General features: G+C 45.9%; 2 protein-coding genes across 4 annotated transcripts in view; one reads left to right on the top strand and one right to left on the bottom strand.

The window, feature by feature from the left end:
• Positions 1–388: 388 nt before the first annotated feature.
• Positions 389–10,522, top strand: LOC110500148 (ETS domain-containing protein Elk-3). Of its 2 annotated transcripts, XM_090214117.1 has the most exons (6): positions 1,354–1,725; positions 4,338–4,546; positions 6,504–6,583; positions 7,012–7,785; positions 8,542–8,664; positions 9,626–10,522. In XM_090214117.1, the coding sequence occupies exons 3-6, from the start codon at positions 6,554–6,556 to the stop codon at positions 9,719–9,721; spliced, it is 1,023 nt and encodes a 340-aa protein (XP_090070243.1). In that variant the 5' UTR covers positions 1,354–1,725; positions 4,338–4,546; positions 6,504–6,553; the 3' UTR covers positions 9,722–10,522. The 2 variants fall into 2 exon arrangements, with proteins under 2 accessions (XP_036813365.1, XP_090070243.1); XM_036957470.2 differs by lacking the exon at positions 6,504–6,583 and having other exon boundaries at positions 389–1,725.
• Positions 10,515–20,473, bottom strand: part of LOC110500147 (cyclin-dependent kinase 17) — a 35,085-nt gene continuing 25,126 nt past the window's right edge. For both annotated transcript variants that reach the window (XM_021577334.3, XM_036957468.2), the window contains exons 2-16: positions 19,963–20,114; positions 18,889–19,053; positions 17,190–17,323; positions 15,243–15,368; positions 14,952–15,008; positions 14,725–14,839; positions 14,383–14,477; positions 14,161–14,223; positions 13,809–14,053; positions 13,189–13,286; positions 12,855–12,960; positions 12,592–12,634; positions 12,319–12,409; positions 12,145–12,222; positions 10,515–12,031 (exon numbers count right to left, since the gene is read on the bottom strand). In XM_021577334.3, the coding sequence (XP_021433009.2) occupies positions 11,994–12,031; positions 12,145–12,222; positions 12,319–12,409; positions 12,592–12,634; positions 12,855–12,960; positions 13,189–13,286; positions 13,809–14,053; positions 14,161–14,223; positions 14,383–14,477; positions 14,725–14,839; positions 14,952–15,008; positions 15,243–15,368; positions 17,190–17,323; positions 18,889–19,053; positions 19,963–20,089 (1,581 nt within the window). In that variant the 5' untranslated portion in view covers positions 20,090–20,114 and the 3' untranslated portion in view covers positions 10,515–11,993. The remainder of the gene's footprint in view (positions 12,032–12,144; positions 12,223–12,318; positions 12,410–12,591; positions 12,635–12,854; positions 12,961–13,188; positions 13,287–13,808; positions 14,054–14,160; positions 14,224–14,382; positions 14,478–14,724; positions 14,840–14,951; positions 15,009–15,242; positions 15,369–17,189; positions 17,324–18,888; positions 19,054–19,962; positions 20,115–20,473) is intronic.

The raw sequence follows: 20,473 nt of genomic DNA, 5'->3' as shown, positions 1-20,473 counted from the left end.
TGGTGATGTTTTTTTATTGATTTTATTTAGACAGAGTAATTAAATAATTTAGGCAAAACATATATTTACTTTAGTGGAAGCCAGCATCCAGACAGTGCACTGTGCATCCGCCAACTTTCCAATTCAAAAGAGGCTGAAACTAGATATGTGTATAATGTTGAGATGCTCGTGTCTCCGCCCTAAACATGGGAGTCATCGTCCCAAAGGAGGGAAGACAGGCTACAAGCTGAGGTCTGCATATTATGACCATGCAAATGCATCGGGCTTCGGCTCTTCCTCGCTGCTGAAACTCTCTCACTGGAGAAAGCATCCGAGCGAGCGAAACAGCGCCCCTCTGGTCTGAAGGTTTTCACCAGCAACGAATTCGGCAGGAGTCCTGCCCCCATTCATTTTCGACGAGGACACAGATAAATGTGCAGGGGATTGTGGGAAGGTGAGCAGCGAGAACCCTGCTAGAGGAGCGGTAGAACAAGTTTAGTTCTCCTCTACTTTATGCAAATTTCAACCGAAGCATTGTCGACAGGAGGCATATATGTAGTCCATGTTTCTGATGCTGTCTGGACAGAAATAATATGACATGGGGAGCTGTTTCTCTTGCTCCGATGCTTTATCTGAGATTGATGCAACTTTCTGTCGGGGCGCGTCTCGGTTAAATAAATTATTATTAATATTTCAATATTGTATTTGTACAAGGAGGTAGACTACGGTAGGGCGTCCCAGGCCCCTAAGGCCCGCACATAACGCCGGCCGTGTGTAGGCTACTGACCTACGTGACTGCATGTGTTTTGTGAGGCACAGTTTCCTGTCAGTGAGAGGAAACACATGCAGCAAACCGGAAAAGTGGATACACACACACACAAACGTGCACACATGAGCCTACTTATTGCATTTTCTCATTGACACACAACAACACTAATGCACACAAACATAATCACATCACCACATTCCACTAAGGCCAGGATTCAATCCGACCCGTGTAAGATCCACGGTATAGTGCGCTTGACATTTAATGGTAATTTCCGATTGAACCGACATCTCCAGCATTTACCATGAACTTCGGGGAAAATGCCCTTTAAAGCGCTGTGAATGGAATATTGGACTGAAACATGTGGAACGATTAAAGGGCTCCTCTTCTCCCGTTTTGACCTGAAGTGAAGCCTGTGAGAATGAAAGTGTGTACCCACGTTTGTCTGTGTGTGATGCGGCTGATTTTAAGAATAGCCTACTTTTTAAAATTGAATGTAACAACTAGCCCAATTTCTTTCCATAATTAGATGTCAAGGAGATTTCACACACACACACACACACACACACACACACACACACACACACACACACACACAGAGAGCACTCAGACTGTATGTGCGTGTGGAGGAAGGAACACAAACGCCTCCAGGTGCTTGCCAAGAAAGTGACGTCAGTTGGGGCCGCAAGTAGTCAGAATTACAATATTACTGTGTGTGCGCGCGCAAGCGGTCGCAGAGAGGAGGAAAAGCGTGTTTACACAGACGGACGAGAGCCTGGGGAATAATGCGCGAGAGGAAGTGAGCCGGCTCTATGTCTGCGCGCTCCGACTTCCTGCTCTGAAGAAGGAGAAAAAACCTCCGGATCCCCTTACATTCTCGAGCGCCGCAGCCCAGACGGCATCAGCATGGAAAACCAGCGCATTATACGGAATTCTCTTTAAAAACATATACGGGAGGAAAGTAGACGTCTAACACCAGGGTATGTGGAGGCATGCTTCTCTATGATATTAATATTCACTTTATTTAACCAGGATAGTCACTGAGTTTGAGTGATGATGACTTAGAAGTAAACTCTGTACCAGAAAATATAGTTTGGAGATATGATATAACTCGGTCATCACAATGAACTTGAAATTTAGGGGACAACAGTCGATAGATGCTGGTAGCGTAACAAATCGGGCAATAACAATCTTGGAACACATGTATACATTTGCGTAAAAAGTATGTGTTTCCTTCTATTCATATAAGTACGCAATTAAAAAGTTACATTTATTTTCGTTTTAATGTTTGCTAACATTGGGCCACTCCGTTATTCACACATTGGATGTCAAACGCAAATCGCTCGGGTCTGTCATGGTGCTCTAGTCTGCTTTTCTCTCGCAATTTCTTGTTTATTGGGATGCATTTGGCAATTCAAAGTAGCTGTTGGTGTGAAAATGCTCATGGCCCTTTAAAAACTATAGTAGACTTTCTGGTTTGTCTGGACTCAACAGACTAATTGCCATGCGCTTCCGGATTGAAACTGGCAGCAGACAACATCTTGAAAATGAGTCATGGGGCAAACAAAGAACCGTTTGAGTGTTCCAGGCTCTCCAACACCGATGATTCTGCACAGACCCGAGCCCGGCGGTCCACCCGTGATAACCCATACATTTTTGAGACTTTAGAGTGTCTATATGCGGCGTTTGGTACGATACACCGACCCGAGGCATTATATAGCCTATGATGTCTAATGATATCACTGGTGGTTGAACAGTACGTGCTAGCGACAGGAGCGCGTAGTATCGTTGTTAGATACTGGAGAAGCCTGTCCAGAGGACCAGCTGTATGATTTCTGTCTCTGTGTCATAACACTATTATAAGATACTAGAAACTCCCCATCAACAAAATAAATAATCCCTACCAGAAGCTGCATGTAGTGTGTGTGTGTGTGTGTAGCTACCTGTCCAGGAGGAGAGACACTGGGCTGTGGGCCTATCATCCCATACAGTACACATAAATAACATGGACATATTCAATGCTGCAATAAAACATATGTAAATCTATTGTAACCATATTTTTAGTTGCACCAATCCAGTGTTTATCAGGCAATGCAGAGTTGCATGTTTCCTTACTATTGCTAACTATATCCCCAAATGAACAGATCCTGCTGCTTTGTGTCTGAGCTTGGCTAGTTAACCCTTGTCACTATGGAACATCAAAGACTAAATCCATCATACATCATGCCACAGCATGTCCTGGGGGAGACCCAGAGTACATACATGTATGCAATGCATTCTCCAAATGTTGTTGTGGAATAGGAAATGGGTGGTCTGTGTTGCCGTACCAGAGCGAGGCGAGGAGGAAACCCGTCCATTTGTCCCAACTGTGAGGTCCCTGTGTTTCCGATGGTTCCCGGTGACAGGAATTCCTACCTTTGAGTTGGGACTGGTCTTTCCCTGGGAAGACGCCCTGTAGCAGAATGAGAGGAAGTCCTCATTTAGACAGCTTTATGGTCTCCCATCACACACACACACACACACACACACGAGACCTCCTCAGGAAACAGAGTCAGAGGGGGTGTTCACCTTTTTCCTCTACTAGATGGTCTCTCTCCCACTGGTGGAGAGGGGGATGGAGGAGGAGGGAAAGCAGGATACTCTGTTCGTTTTTTTCAAACGGACAAGCTTGTGTCTGGGGAATATGTGTGTGTGAGAGAGTTAGATGGAGAGAGAGAGAGGTGCACAGAAAGTTGTCTGTGTGGAGTGTGAGAGAGACAGGCAGTGAAGTCAAGGTAAATAGTGTCGTTGGGCTGTGGCCTGTCTTCGCAGAGGGGCACTGACCACATCCTCTCGTCACCACGGAAACATCCCTCGCTCCACCCATTTGGCCATAGTTGGCAGCACCAAGTCCCTGAACTCTGACACAATCACACACACTTGAACTCTTTATTTTGACCTATAATGAAACATAATTACTACTAAGAAGCGCACAGGCACAAAGCACAGCGTGTGAGTGAGTGCAAGTGACCGAGTGTGCATGCGTGTTAGTGGAGTGGCATAGAGTTTGAGTGGACAAGCTTCTCTGACTTGTCTGATGTACTAAAGCTGCCAGGCAGCCCCTCATTCACAAAGAGCTGCTGTGTTGACCCGTCTTCTTATCATTTGGGCAGCCAGCCAAGCGCTCCAGCGAGTGAAAGTTTTACACAGTCCCTGGTGTGTCTCATTACATATGCAGTAATGGCTTTTATTCCCCACTTCAACATATTGTAATATGAGAAGTATGATGTCGCTGGCTGGCACTTGGCCCCATAGGCATACATATGTTTAAAGACAGTACATTGGTTGGCACAGGATCTGGCACACAATGCCAGGAGTAGCATAATACTGTGACTCCAGTGTCTGTAGTGATGATCTAAATGTGTTGTTGGTGTGTTTTCTGTCTTTATGGGTAGGATTTTTATGGTGCAGGAAATGCCTTCTTGGTTGGGGGCGGGACATGGGGGAGGCTTTTGTACTTGTTGTACTTGAGGGTTAGAATCTGTGTGTTTGTCGATTTACATGCAGTGTAACTGACAATGATATGCCCCCCCCTCCCCCTCCCTCTCTCCAGTCATGGAGAGTGCCATCACGTTGTGGCAGTTCCTGCTGCAGCTGTTATTGGACCAGAGCCACAAGCACCTGATCTGCTGGACGTCTAACGACGGGGAGTTTAAACTGCTCAAGTCAGAAGAGGTGGCCAAGCTGTGGGGCCTGAGGAAGAACAAGACCAACATGAACTATGACAAGCTGAGCCGCGCCCTGCGTTATTACTATGACAAGGTACACCTCCCATAGATTACATTGGCACTACACTAACACACATCTGCTGGTACAGATGACAAGGTACAACTTCCATAGATTACATTGGCACTACACTAACACACATCTGCTGGTACAGATGACAAGGTACAACTCCCATAGATTACATTGGCACTACACTAACACCAAACACACACCTGCTGGTACAGATGACAAGGTACAACTCCCATAGATTACATTGGCACTACACTAACACACACCTGCTGGTACAGTAGACAAGGTACAACTCCCATAGATCACATTGGCACTACACTAACACCAAACACACACCTGCTGTTACGGATGACAAGGTACACCAACATTGTATAAACCCTTCACAAACATACAGTGAGTTGAGAAATCATGTAACTAAACAACATGAATAAACTATACTATGGAACTAAGATAAATTGTATGAAGAATGATAGTAAAAAGCTCAGGAGTTAAAGTTAATGAAATTTGATGCAAAAAGCAAACTCGGCTTCATCCTTCATTAAGGCAGATGGCTTGTTCATCACAAAACCCTTTGATATTGACAACCACTTTTCATATTTGTTGTTGTTGACAAGATTAGCAAACTTAGGTATGACATGCAAACACCAAATGCTGAGTCTTCCTATTCATGCATAATGGACAAATAATGAAAGACAAGAACTGTAGTTTTGAGTTCCACAAAGTGGGTATGGAAGGGTGAAAAAAATGGTTGCTATCTATAAATAAGGACAAACCTGGTAGAGACAACGTGGATGGTAAATTGCTGAGGTTGGTAGCGGAATACATTGTGACTCGTTTGCCACATCTTCAATTTAAGCCTAGAAGACAGCGTGTGCCCTCAGACAATGAGGGAGGCAAAGGTCATTCCGCTACCCAAGAATAGCAGAGCACCCTTTAATGGTTCAAACAGCTGACCAATCAGCTTGTTACAAGTGCTTAGCAAACATTTGATCAAATATAAAGTTATTTTACAGAAAACCAATTAACAACAGACTTTCAGCATGCTTATACTGATGGACACTCAACATGCTTGGCATTGACACAAATGACTGATGCTTGGCTGAAAGTAGTTGATAGTAAGAAGATTGGGGGAGCTGTTTTGTTAGACTTCAGTGCAGCTTTTAATGTCATTGATCATAACCTATTGCTGAAAAAACCTAGGTATTATTTGCATCCTCTGCCTTATTATGGATTGAGAGTTACCTATCTAATATAACACAGAGGGTTTTTGCTAATGGAAGCCTCTCATGCAAATTCAGTTGAGTGTGGTATACCACAGGGCAGCCAGCTAAGCCCATTATTGTTTTCTATTTTTACAAATGATCTTCCACTGACCTTGACTAAAGCCTGTGTGTCTATGTATGCTGACGATTCAACAGCATACACGTCAGCTACAACAGTCAAATAAATAATTGAAACACTTAACATAGAGCTACAGTCAGTTTTAGAAAGGGTAACTAGCAATAGGCTGTTGCTAAATATCTCAAAAACAAAAAGCATAATTTTTTGGGACAAATCATTTGCTCAACCTCATTTAGTTCTATTATTGCGTAATGTGGCTATTGAGCAACTTGAAGGGACTAAACTGCTGTGTGTAACCCTAGATAGCAAGCTGTCATGGTCAAAACATAGACTCAATGGTTGCTAAAATGGGAAGAGGTCTGTCCATGATAGGGCATTGCTCTGCCTTCTCAGTCGACCAAACGTGTCCTACAGGCCCTAGTTTTGTCGCATCTGGACTACTGCCCAGCTGTGTGGTCATGAGCGGCAAATAAGGACATAGGTCAATTGTAGTTGGTCCAGAACAAGGCAGCATGTATTGAGAGATTGACTGCATCACTATTGGTCTTTATGCAAGGTATTGATATGTTGAAGGTACTGAACTGTCTGTTCAAGCAGACAGTTCAGTACAACACAAGACATGCAACCAGAGGTCTCTTCACAGTCCCCAGGTCCAGAACAGAGGCTGGGAAACGCACAGTATTAAATAGAGCCATGACTAGATGGAACTCTCTGCCACCACAGGTAACTCAAACTAGCAATAAACACATAAAAAAAACAGATAAGTAACACCTGCACAAAGGGGACTGTGACAAGACAGCCATTATATATATATATATAGAGATATATTGTATTGTGATTTGCACTGTATTATGTTTTAGACCTAGATATTGTGTGTATATACTGATATGTAGGCTATGTATTTCAGTCCTTGACTAATAATGTTCTGTACTATGTATTATGTCATGTGGACCCCAGGAAGAGTAGCTGGTGCGTTTGCAGCAGATAATGAGGATCTTAATAAATACCAAATATCTCTACACAGCATGAACATGTCTGTACCAATTCTACAGGTCAAACCACCATATATCGTGGCATGCATGTTAACATTACACTGTTATTACTGTATAACATATGATGCTTCAACTTCTCCTCCCCTCTTCCTCCTCCAGAACATCATCAAGAAGGTGATTGGCCAGAAGTTTGTGTACAAATTTGTGTCCTTCCCGGAGATCCTGAAGATGGACCCCGCGGCGGTGGAGATGGGGGTGCGGGTGTGTGATGAGGCTGGTGGGGCCCTGTCAGAGGGGGAGGGGGATGAGGAGGGGGTGAGGGGTGGCCCCCCAGGGAGGAACGAGTACCTCCACTCAGGCCTCTACTCCTCCTTTACCGTCAGCTCCCTCCAGCATCCCCAGGACCTCCTCCGTCCCCCTGATTTACTCCGACCAATCAAGGTGGAGCCTCGACATGATCACCATGACGACAGTGGCACGGTGATTCGCTTTGTTCAGAACCGCAGCCATAAGGGCGGGGCACTGCCGGTGGTGTCTCTGCCGTCATCCCCGCTCCCTTCCTCCAATGAGGGCTACTATTCATCCAAACCTTCCACAAGGCTAGCCCACTCCTCGTCCTGCTCCTCCTCCCCATCACACAGCCCCACACACACACTCTGGAGGGCACGGAGCCCCGCCCCTGAGACTGACGAATCAGAGCAGAGCGCTCAACCCCTTAACCTATCATCTGGTCACAGAGATCGTGGACAGGCCACACCCATGCCAGAGAAGAGGGGCTTAGCCAATAGCGTCCCGCCAAAAACCAGGAAGCCTAAAGGCCTGGAGATATCCGCACCCTCCCTACTCCTGACAGCCAATGACATCGGCTCTATCGCCCTCAACAGCCCTGCACTGCCCTCAGGGTCCCTAACACCAGCCTTCTTCACTGCACAGGTCAGTACCACCCTCACTCACAATCTTTTCCCAGGTTAGCCCTGAACACAAACGCATACACTCGCTCCACCCTCACCCTCTGTGTGTGCGTGCTGATTTATGTGTGTAATGACATTTGGGGAAAATACATGACTTATCTTGACTTATCTCTGAGTCTCTCTGGAACTGTCTGTCCTTACCCTGAAACAGGCAGGGTAGGGAGAGGAGAGTAGAGGGAGGGAGGTAAGAAAGAGTTATTGAAGAGAGACTGAGAGAGGAAATGAGGGAAAGAGGTAAGCGGAAAAGAGGGAGTGGGTGGGGAGCGAGACTAGTAAGGAGGAGAGAGCTAAAAGAAGGGAGGGGAGAAGGAGAGAAGGGAGGGTGGGAGAGAGGTAAAATAAGGGAGGGGAGAAGGAGAGAAGGGAGGGTGGGGAGGTCTGTAAGTGAAGCCATATGTTTCTAAAGCTCTTGAATTGCCGGCGTGAGGTAAGAGTTGTTGTAATACCACGGATAGAGAGAGATTCTCTCTCTACCCCCCCCCCCTCCAAAAAGCAGGGTATGAAGCTCTCTCTCCCCTCCTGGTTCCGGTGTTTTACTAAAACAAACAGTGGCAGCACAGCAGGACTGAATAACCACAGTGAGAAAGTACATCTCTGTGTTGTGTGTTCATACTCCGCTAGCTCATTTTACAGATCACTGAGAAAAACACCAACAGAACATTGAACAAATTGAAATCTCTCTCCCGTTCTCCATAAACTCTTTGTTCTCCCCCTCTAGACTCCCTCAGGTCTCATCCTCACCCCCAGTCCCCTGCTGTCCAGTATCCATTTCTGGAGCAGCCTGAGTCCCGTAGGACCCCTGAGCCCCGCTCGCCTTCAGGGCCATGGACCCCTGTTCCAGGTAAGAGACACACACACACACACAAACTCTAAAAGAGAATAAAGAGAGAGGAGAAAGGAAAGAAAGAGTGACACCACATGGAGTGAAGACTGATGGAAGGGAGGAGAGAGGGAGGGACAGAGGGGAAAGTTGTGGGATGGGTGACAGAAAGGGGGAGGACAGTATAGTATTTATGCTTGTTCGTACTGAGCTGAGAGGGAAAGGGCTCCACTCTAACTGGTAAACAAAGGAGGGATAGTGAATTCTGACAGTCTGAGGTAGAAGTTTGAGCTAAAACTGGGGTTGCAAAATTCCGGGAACGTTTAATAAAAATCCCTTGTTTCCCGAAATCCCGGTTGGAGGGTCCCGGAACCAGGAGGGAATAAGCAGTAAATCCGCAATCCTCCATCCAGGACTTCTGGAAAACCAGATTTTATTTGGAAAGTTCCCTGAATTTTGCAACCTTTGCTAAGACAGATTTCCCCCAAACAGCCTCATTTTCTCAACAACAACAGTCGCTATTTAGTTTTGTGTGTGTGAGCGGTTCGCTGTGATTATACTTAAGTTTGTGTATGTGTGTGATTCACTGTGTGCATGGGTTTCAAAATAAGCTACAGATGTTTCCTTTCTGGTGTAGACGAGGAGTGGGGGGGCAGCTTCCTGCTTGGGAGGGGGGGTGGTCAGGAGCCCCACCCACTCCCATCAGCCCTCTCACAACAGGAAGTGCCTCTCCTCCCATCGTCAGGAGGGATGGGCGTTAAAATACCTCAGCCACCATTTTAGGGAATTCTTAAACCCAGTCAACCTCTCCAGAGTTAGGGCTGGAGTTCTTTCAAAATAAAGTTATTTGTAGTAGTAGTACACATGTATAACACTAGAATAGGGATATAGATGAATGTACTTTCCCTCAGTATATTATTATTATTGTGTGGTATTTCCTATCTGACAGTGGATCTCTTGTCCTTTGTCCATCTGTCTGTAGTTCCCCACCCTCCTGAATGGGCCCATCCCAGTCCCCCTGTCCAGCCTGGACACCTCCTCCCCCCTACTGCTCTCCCACAGCCCACACAAGTCCTGATCATCCTGGAGGACAGTACCATACCCTACTGGACTGGACCAAAACAGGCTTAAATCAGGCCCGACCAGAACAAATATGCCCAGTCCACGCAATTTCAAATCCTGGACCCCGACACAGCAGGACTCGAGGCCAAGTCAGGTTAAGCCAGTAAATATCAGGACACTGCTGCAAACCTACTGGATCAGTCTTTAACTGCGTCAATATCATTGACTTGAAGATACATTTTCTTTAGCTTAGTTGAAAAATATTTTGTCAGCTTTCTTCTGTTTAGTTTGGATCTCATCTATCTTGAAAATATTTTCTATCCCATATTTATCCACTTCTCAATGCCAGAATGCTGTCCCATGCATTGGACCTTGTCAGCCCTTTATCAAATGCCTGGCGTATGGTTATAAATGTTTGTATCATTGTATATTGGTTGATATGTTCATTTGAGGCTGTGAACCTGGTTGTATTGTTCTGGCTAAGTGTTTTTCTATGGTATTGTATTACACTTTATATGCATTATTACCTTGTACCGGCTGTGCCTTCTCAAATGTAAGAGTGTTATGTAAATGTTTTATTTTCAAGCTTTAAAACTCTTTTTTTTTGACGAAATTCCAGTTCAATATTGAACAAAAGCTTATTTGTAACAGCTTTATTTTTTTTTTTTTATAAAGGAATTGATACAAATGTATTCTCAATGATTTGCTGTCAGAGTCCAGTAAAAAATGTCTTACATACGGTTTTAAATAAAACATGAAGCATTGAATGCTATTCAAGAAAACCACAATAAAGACAAGGACAAGTGTACTTATCAAACAGACTCATTTTACTGTGATGGTTATGAGAAATAAATAATTACAGGACAACTGTCAGTGTTCCAGAGAGGTTGAGTTTACACCACAGCAGGAGCTCCATATGTCTGGCGCGCACACACACCCTCAGGTAAGCTCAGATCAGTTTTAAACTTGAAAAAGTACAGTATTACAATATTAATATACATCACTGTCGGCTGAAGACACACACCGCGGCTTGTTAAGTCTATTTGAAATGTGTACAAACGCTGAAAAAAGAAACTCGAGGTCCAATGTAGACTATGAAACAAAATGTTTTCTCCTTTGAGAGGCGGAGCTTCTGCCCCTTGACATGCCACACTGACACTGTATTCACAAGGAGAGGTCAAACATAGAAAACAAAAATCTCTTAATACTGTCAAATCAAGTCAGCCATTTTAAACACCAGTCATCATGGTACAACCCCACTCCCATGGCCAGCTACAGAGTAGAGAGCCATTCAAAAAAAAACTAGAAACTGCTTACAGGTTATTGATGCACAAAAACAACCAGTATTGTAGACCTTCAAAAGGCAAGAGAAAATGAAGATCTTGCATACAAGAACTGGGGTCAAGACCATCTAGGGGAGAAGGAGGGGGACTGATGAGTTCCTGTGGGAGGTCACGGCGCTCCTGAGTTTCTCTCCTCCCTAATCATTGCTTCCCTGTTGCCATGACAACCGGAGAGGGAGACCGGAAATGTCCTGGGGAGTCAAACTCTACCTTCTGCTGTGGTCCCATTCGTTGGCTCTGAGGGTTGTTGTGCTCTCCCAATGACTGGACCCCACCTCAACCCCTTCCTAAAGCCCCGTCTGGCCCCTGAAATGTTCTGGAATGTTCTAGGTCAAGGAGAATGAGAGGGAGGCTGGGAATTGCTTCGGTTCAGAGGAAAGATTTCCAGTTGAGGACCAGACACTCCCAGTCCAGTCCCTCTCTCCCAGTTTGGACCGGTCTGGTCTCATTTCAGTCAAACACCACCATCAGAGGAAGCTTGAGAAAGTACTTGAGGAAAAAAATGCTAAAAAGGCATTCAGTCTCTGAACACAACGACATGCAAAACAGCAAAGGTAACAGCTATGATAAACAACATCGAGATCATCAGTGGAATCATAACCATAATTCATCATTTACAATAACAATAGTAACCTTAGCGACTGGTCGGTTGTGCATGGTGTCGGAGTTCACATCATCATATACACAAACTGCGTGTTAAATACAGACAGTAGTAGTATAGCAGCAAAATATACCCCCCCACCCCCCTTTCCATATCTTCAAATAAATAAACGTAGATCATCTCTCCCTCCCCAATCAACTCCAGACTCACTCGCTCTATTGGGGGGGTGAGGGGTGAGGGGCTCATGCGAGAGGGAGGAGGGGGCTCTGTCCCATTCAGTCTCATCTCAAGCGAGAGTCCGTTACTATAGCAACAGGAAAGAGCTCCACCCAGGAGCAGAAAGTCTAGAAGAGCATGCTCTGTCTTCTGTTCTTGCTGTTGCCTGGAGAGAATTAAAAAAAGAGAGAGAGTGTTCCATGTATGTCATAACAGTTATAAAGCTCTAGGTAAGAAGAGGTGTGTGTGTGTGTGTGTGTGTGTTTGTTTTATACACACCTGACTCTAGGTTTGAGGAGTTCCGATAGCCAGGGTCTCTCTGCAGTTGGATATCCTTCAGAGTGAATATTGATACACCTGAGCGAGAAAGAGAGCGGAGAGAGATTTGTAATTATGTGCGAGTATCTACAGGCCATTCAGAGGACTAGACCATCCCAAAGTTTAGAGACTCACTCTCATGCAGTGTGTGGACCCGTGCCCCTAGGCTCTTGAAGTAGGCCTGCTTCATAGCTTCATCTGCTGAGATCCTCCTCTTGGACTCGTACTGGAGAGGAGGGAGACCAACAGTTAACACTCTGACAGTACAGCAACAACAAAACAGAATCAGTAGGGCAGAAGTGACTACTGCACCCCCTGTTGTTATTTTATCAGTACTGCATGCCAGTGGTTCAGAGTATAACTGCGTAGGTTACACAGTGTGTGGGAAATGTAGACGGACAAACTCACTTTCAGAAACGATAACACCAGTTCAATGCCTTCTGTGTCCAACCTGAAAAGGAGAGCGAGAATCACAGGGTTTACTGTCAGTCGGTGATGACTGATGGGAACTTCAGAGGAAGGAAGTGAACAGTTGCTTCACTAAAGTTCCACAGGATTTCCTGCCTCCTGCACTGACTAAACACACTCACGGATACGCATTCACACACCCACACAGAAACGTGCGCTCTCACACATACACACTCATGGACGCGCGCGCGCACACAAGCTACCTGGGTGCATGGTTGATGAAGGGCTGAGGTTTGTATTTGGGGAAGTTGTAGGATTTGAACTCGTCGACGCCAGAGATCCCTGGCCAGCTGTCCTCTGATGGCGTGCCTGGAGAAAGAGAGAGAGAGGAGTCTTTAGATAACGCTCGATCAACGTTTAGCTAACGCTCAAATAATGTCCCCATCAGCAGCAGCATGTCTGAGGACTCTCCTGCTTATTTAGAGAGTTCTGTGGTTGTGTGTTAGTGTGTTCGTCCCTGTAGCAGACACTAGGTGGCGCTAGGTCAGTGGGTTAGTTAGGCTGTAACATCCAAATCAGGCTGTACTCTGTCCTCACCCAGCAGTCTGAATATGAGGTGGAGCTCGTCCTCTACGGTGGAGCCAGGAAACAGGGGCCGACCTGCAGCCATCTCATAAAATATACACCCCACACCCCTACACAACAGAGAGAGAAAATCACACACACATACACACACATCAAAAATAGAGGCTAGGGAGTAGGATGAAGGGGTTAGGATGTATAGCTCTTACTCAAAAGTTTATATGTGTAAAATTCATTCATGAATGACGTGGCTGTAGTTCCTAGGGTGTAAGGGCCTCAAATCTGGACCTCGAAGCCAGTTCCATTGCTTTTTTATTGATTTTATTCTTCCCCTCGAATAAGGGACTAATTATCAGGTAGAAGAGAAAACCAGCAGTACTCCGGACCTCCAGGGTAGTATTTTCTTACCCTTGGTGTAACTTGTTAGGATGTAGTGTTCTTACCACATGTCAATCTGTGTGGAGTACTCGGAGGAGCCTAGCAGAACGTCAGGTGTAGTGTTCTTACCACATGTCAATCTGTGTGGAGTACTCGGAGGAGCCTAGCAGAACGTCAGGTGTAGTGTTCTTACCACATGTCAATCTGTGTGGAGTACTCGGAGGAGGCTAGCAGAACATCAGGTGTAGTGTTCTTACCACATGTCAATCTGTGTGGAGTACTCGGAGGAGCCTAGCAGGACGTCAGGAGGCCGGTACCACAGAGTCACCACCTCGTTGGAGTACGTCTTAGTGGGGACAGACTTAGCCCGCGCCAGACCAAAGTCAGCCAGTTTGAGTTCCCCTCTCTCGTTGATGAGCAGGTTCTGGGGCTTTAGGTCTCTGTGGAGAACCTTCCGCTTGTGGCAGTAAGCCAACCCCCGCAAAATCTGGAACAAGAAGATCTAGAACGGCACAAACACATGCAATGTTAACCACTATGATGCAAGGGTTTTTATCTAGTGACTTACAGTACAGTGAGTGCTAGGTCATTCGCCTTGGTCATACTCACCTTGACGTTGTGTATACTCATGATGTTCCCACAGTCATCCATGTACTGCTTCAAGTCTTTATCCTGCACAGGAAATGAGGTCAGCAGTCAGTCAGACAAGACAGGAAGAACATGTACAACAGCCTACTTAGGACTAGAAACTCCTCAGATAATTAGGGCAGATTTTTGACTACAATGACCGGCATGCAGTGTGAGCAGAGTCAGGTAGTAAGTGATTCTCACCAGGTACTCGAAGACCAGCGTCAGGCTCTTGTCTGTGTGGACGATGTCATGTAAGGTCACGATGTTGGCATGTTTCAGGTCCTTCAGTAACGACACTGCAGAGAAGGAAAGAGAGGGATGAGGGAGAGAAGGAAAGAGAGGGATGAGGGAGAGAAGGAAAGAGAGGGATGAGGGAGAGAGCGAGAGAAGGGGTAATACATTGACAAAGAGGAGGAACAATAGCAAATGAGAAAGACAAAAAAAGACAATGTGGCATTGAAATCAGTAATGGGAGGATGAGGGAGAGGAAGAGAAGGGGGGATAACGTGATAGAGGAGGAAAGGAAGAGAGGTATAGACTCACCTTCTCTGATGGCGGTGCAGGGTGCTCCCTCTTCGTGCTCCAGCCTGATCTCCTTTAGCGCCACCAGGTTGTCAGTCAGCTTACTGCGCCCCTTAAATACTGTAGCATAGGTCCCCTATAGAAAAAACAAACTGGTTATGACCGGAGTCAAAACTAAATCACTTTCGGGAACCTCTTGTGAAAAACATGTTTTCTGAGTTTATAGGAGTGTTTGTGTGTTCTCTGACCTCTCCCAGTTTGTCCAGTTTGATGTAGGTCTCCAGCTTCCCAAAACCAATCTCCGACTGAAAAACAGAAATAAAGATATCATCTTCCATGTTGTTTAGGTCTTTTTTTTCCTGTGTTGAATGACATTTGTACAGAATACCTTCATTCACTGCACAAGATTACATACAGAGACAGTCCAATTCAACCTCATGCCTGTTGCCATGGAGACAACCAGAAATGAGGGCGGTACCTGAACACTGTCGAGTAATAATGTTATATTCCTTCAATCGCTCTCTCACACACACACGTACCAGGGAGGCCCTGCGTGAGAGTCGGCTGAGGGGCTGGTCGAAGGTAGGGCTGCTCAGCTGCAGCTTCTCCAGGTAACCGTCAGGGATACGGATGTCAGCAGGCAGAGACAGACGCTTGTTCAGGTCCTACACACACACACACACACACACGGGTTAGAGACGTAACATACACATCACATATATCATGTGTCCTATCAAATACTGCGTCTGTCTGTGTGGAACATGTAGCCATCTCCATGATTACACCCACACACTTTGTCCTAGAAATGACTCTCTCCTCTCCTCCCACTCACCCCTAAAAGAGAGACAGAAGAATAGAGGCGCTTCTAGAAAAATGATCCATACATGAAAACAATCGTTATTGAAGAAGAGAAAGCAAAAACAACAGAGATAAGCAAACAAGCATCTTGACACACACACACACACACACACACCGTGGATATCATGTAACACACTTGTATACCGCCTGCCATCTCTCGCCCGTAGAAGTAGATGAAACGAGAGCATCATGTTCTCTCAATAGATAGTGATATGAATTAGTGTATTGTTACAGCCTACTAACCCCATCAACACTCCGCTTCAAAGGGAACTAATGGGCAGAATGATATGTACCCACATGTGTGTTTGTGTGAATCTGGTTAGATGTAGTAACCGAGATGACGTGTGTGTGTGTGTGTGTGAAGAGAGAGAGAGATTATTCAGATGTCTGATGATTCCCATCTAAAAAGGTCAAGCACCTCATGTCTCCGCTCAGACTAATATGATAAACGCTTGGCATCAAGGAGAAATAGGTCAATCCCTGTGTGCGCATGCAATAACCTAATACTGATATTTAGGTAAAGTACTGCTTACATTTCTCCAGACTGACCACCAGGTGGCAGAATGTCACCAGGCTGAGGAAACAGCATTCCTACCAGTGATTCTATAGGAACTCAGTAAACAGAACCAGTGAGACAAGCACTAAATCTATTATCCATATAATAGGTTCTAGTCCACGGGACACCAGAAACTAAGGTCATACTTCACAGCATTCACTCACATAGAAAATAGAAAAAAATAACACAGCTTATCCATACAGAAAAAAAACAAAAACGAGTCACAGAGATGAAAGGAAAAACATCCCCGGCCTTAAAGAGTGACTGAACATACTAGTGTTTTTCTGTTGCTTATAAGAAAAACAGGATTTCAGTATTGGAGGTGTTTGTCCCTCATGAGACACTAGACTCAGAATTTCACTTCCTCAAAATCCCCAGAATGAATCCAAGACAACTCAAGAAATCTGTAATTAAATAGAATTAAAGTTGTTGCCGTGGATGTTTTAGTTAGGCAATTTGACATACAGCCAATGTGTTTGGGGCAGTATTTTTCAAGTAAAAAAAAAATGCACGAGGCATTGTCTTATGTAAACAAAGTGGGAGCTGCTGGGCAGGTCTGTCACTCTTTATGCTATTGGATAGAGAGCGATCACCGCAGCTGTTCACCCCATGTTAGTGGGCAAATGGACATCATCCAATTAAAAAACGCAACCTTCATTTACCGTTGTGACGCACGGATGAGACTACCTTTTTGACCAAAATGATCCTATTTACACTTCGCAGTAAATGTTGAGACACTAGAACAACTATTTGATTCAGACTGATGCCACATCAGTACATTTTCAAAAAGGGATTAGTTGCTTTTTAAAGGCAGTCCCTCTTTAAATCCCGGGTTCTCGCTGAGCTAAGTGGAGCAGTCGCTCTCTCGGTCTCCATCCCACTCCCTGTCCCGAGGTTCCTCTCAGGATTGTTGACCAGCTATGTGGCAGGGGATCGTCTGGAATGTCAGCAGTCAGAGGCCAAGCGTGCCACAGATTACTGTCTCATGACAACATTCCATTAGTCAGTCAGTCTAACTGTTCGTGGCCTGAACCGGCTCATACTTCCCACCCAGCCAGCTGTGTTGGAGTACCTCCATGGAGATGCGTCGTTGCACCCTGTTCCTCAGACACACCCCGGTGGGCGACTGCACCTCGTCGGACGACGTCCCAGACGCCTGGTCACTCTCCCCGTCTGAGCCCATCTTCAGGTTCTCATGGACGATGTCTTTGGAGGAGAGGAAGAGGAGAAAGAGGGAGGAAGAGTTAGAGTTCAGAAGCTGAACTTGCTCAATTTCAACATTTTGCCTGGCAAATGACACTCGTGATAAGATAAACATGGCAAGGACTTGCTATAGCTTGTGTCAAACTGAGTCAGTAGTCTGCTGTTTTAGTAAGAATAGGAGAGAATAAGTTAGACATTACAGAGAGGAGTGCTTTCTCTCATTCTGTCAACAGTTAGTTTATGGCCTGGTTCTGATCCTACAACCTCACCTTCTCTCTCAAATTCCCTTCTTTCATCATCCTGCAGTCCCGCTCTCACCCCTTCCCCTTCTCACCCCACAGGCCAAAGATGAAACACTAACCAACCCTGCTTCCTCCAGGGTCATAAAACCAAAACTACTGCCTCTGGTGTAGAACATGGTGCGTAGTGGGGGGGGGGGGGGGGGGGGGGGGGGGGGGGTGGACTAGTGAACACACACACGAAACATATATGCATTTAGACACACACACACACACACTTAATGAGTAGCTGTATCTAAGTGTGCTGGCACATATTCTCTCCGTCATCAGTGTCAACACCTCCAACCCAGCAGCCTGTCATCATATCATCCAGCACACTACTGTCACCCCCCCCCCCCCCCCTCCTCCTCCTTTCTGCTTCTCTCTCTGGCCGTCTATCTTCTGCTCTGCCTACCAAATACCCCTCCTTTCTTTCCAACTCCACTCGCTTTCCTCTCCTTGGCCCTATTTCTCCCTCGCTCTCTCCCACTCTGTTGTTTGAGCTAACCAGGCATTTAACATAGTGTGACAGTGTGTTTTAATCTAGTTCCATCTTGTCCCAGATAGACTTGCCTGGTTGTCTGTTCCCCCCCAAAATCCCCAAACTCATGTAACTCTAACTGGGACAGAGTTCAGTCTGAGGAGAAGCTCTTCGTGAAAACTTATCGACGAGACCGCAGACCATAATAGTTGGCTCACCCTGGAGACCAGAGAACAGCAAGGAACAGCTATCGTCATGGTGACGGTTCAGAGAACATGCGGGGAAGATGTTTGTCCTCAGACACACACAAATGAATGAATCACATACGCACACAAACATCAAATTTTTAGACGCAAATATACACCTGCACAAACACAGTGTAGAATGAGAAAGGTAGAGTCGTACAAAACGCACTTAATTGCGAGGAAGGTTGGAGATAGAGACGGAGACAGACGAGTCTGGTGTTGTGTGTGATGAAAAGTCACACCATGACCGTGTCAGGACAGAACTCTCAGGGGCTATGACTCACTTCCTGTTTGTCCTCTGTCGCCATCTGCTCTTTCTCAGTCACTTCCTGGCGCACAGGCACGAGCATGCCCGTCTCCACGGCAACTCACCTTGGCAGCTGGGTGGCATGGCCATGAAGGAGAACAGGCTGCTTATAGTGGTGCTGCTAGTGGGTGTGTCATTAGTAAATATGCCTGCATGTTTGAATGAGTGTGTGTGTGCGTGTGCAAGCATGTGTGCCGTTAGTGTATACGTGCTTGTGCATCTCCGAGTTTGTTTGTTTCTCTCTCTGTTTAACTCACCGAGGCGGCTGCCATTGCTGGGGAAGGTCATGAAGGAACCCAGGCTTCCTCCGATGACACTGTGTGGCCTGCGGAGGGGGGGCTTCTTGAAGGAGCCGGTGTACTGGTGCAGGAACGAGTGCATACTGTGGGAGGAGGGCGGTCGCCCATTACGCACGATTGGCTCTGCAAGGAGAAACAATATGTCAATCAATTAGTCAATATGTCAATCAATTGGCCCATCTATCCATCCATCCGATTCATCACGCATTCTACCAGTGAATCAATCACACATTCTACCAATTAATCAATCACGAATTCTACCAATGAATCAGTCATTATAAAACAAGAAGTTCATATACTGTTCAGTCTTCTGTCGAGCAGAATTCAGTAAACAGAGTGCTTCCTTGTTTTATATAAAAACAGTAGAAAATAACACTTACGCAACCTAAAGTAGGCCAGAGGATTTTAGCTTTATACTTCAACAGCCCAACATGTCTGTTTGTTTACATGTGAGTGGTTTCCTTTTCTGTGTGATGTCTTTTCCACAAACAGTGTGGCAGCATCACCTGCCGTCCCCCTGCGTTGTGTTTATTTTCCCAGTACGTGTTTCATCCCACCAGGCTGCTTCTGTTGTTACATAAGGACATAAAGAGCTACTCTCCAGAACACGATCATTCACACTGCTGCTCGCTTTCCCTGTGTGTCAATTTCCCCTCTTTTTCCCTCTCCATGTCTCTCACCCTGTTCTCTCGGTCTCCCTCTGGCCATTGGCACACCATCTCTTTAAACTCTCATTAGCCATCAAATTAAATCATTTCAGATGGCAAGAAAGGATACTGCTGGCTGCCAGCTACATCAAACATTTCAACTGTATCCTCGGGGTGACCAAAGGGCACTAGTGTGTGTGTCCACTGGCTGGCTGTATCCTTCTCTACTGGCATTCAGTCAAGAGTCACTTCAGAATAGTAACATCATCAGTCTCTTATCACTGGGACTGGCACAGAGCACTGGAGCGTGTGTGCTCTGTTTGTTTACTAATACAATCTCGAATACTCTCTCTCACACACACACACGCACGCGCACGCTACTGACCATTGTCCTTGTTGCCGCCGTCCTCGATGGTCATCTGCTCGGCCAGTTCAGACAGAGACTCGTCTATGGTGTGGCTGGAGCGCAGCGTCAGGGACAGGCGCCGCTTAAACCTCTTCATCTTCTCCATCACACACTCCTCAGGGTTGGCTGGACTGGCAGGGCACAGAGGGAAAAGGTCAGCACTGGACCCACACACATTTTAGGTGGCCAGGCGTAAACAAGTAACTTGTAATTGTCTCGCTAGTCACTTCTAGTCCAATGTTGCTCACATAGCGACACGTTAGCTTCCTTATGTTGAGATCGGCACAGTTGGGCTGGAGTAAGTGCGTTGTGTTGTCGTGATGATGTTTTTAACCCCGTGTGGACTGGTAGTGTACATGCTACCAACACCTGGACACAGACCGTGAGAAGCCCAATCCTTAAGCTGCAGGAGTAAGCATGAGAGGCGGAGAACACACGGATGTGCTAAAATAGCACCGTTCATAAATAAACTACGCCTCCTTTTAATCTA

Source organism: Oncorhynchus mykiss, chromosome 21, assembly GCF_057628025.1.
Source record: "Oncorhynchus mykiss isolate SJ-2025 chromosome 21, ASM5762802v1, whole genome shotgun sequence".
In the NCBI taxonomy this organism is placed as follows: domain Eukaryota; kingdom Metazoa; phylum Chordata; class Actinopteri; order Salmoniformes; family Salmonidae; genus Oncorhynchus; species Oncorhynchus mykiss.
Note: the sequence above shows the minus strand (reverse complement) of the source record. Positions and strands in the feature narration are given on the sequence as shown.

Bases quoted from the DNA above. Each gene is read 5' to 3' on its own strand.
- LOC110500148 (XM_036957470.2), top strand. From the start codon at position 4,340: ATGGAGAGTGCCATCACGTTGTGGCAGTTCCTGCTGCAGCTGTTATTG. The intron at 7,786-8,541 runs GTCAGTACCACC...CTCCCCCTCTAG, and splicing joins CAGCCTTCTTCACTGCACAG to ACTCCCTCAGGTCTCATCCT. The intron at 8,665-9,625 runs GTAAGAGACACA...ATCTGTCTGTAG, and splicing joins GCCATGGACCCCTGTTCCAG to TTCCCCACCCTCCTGAATGG.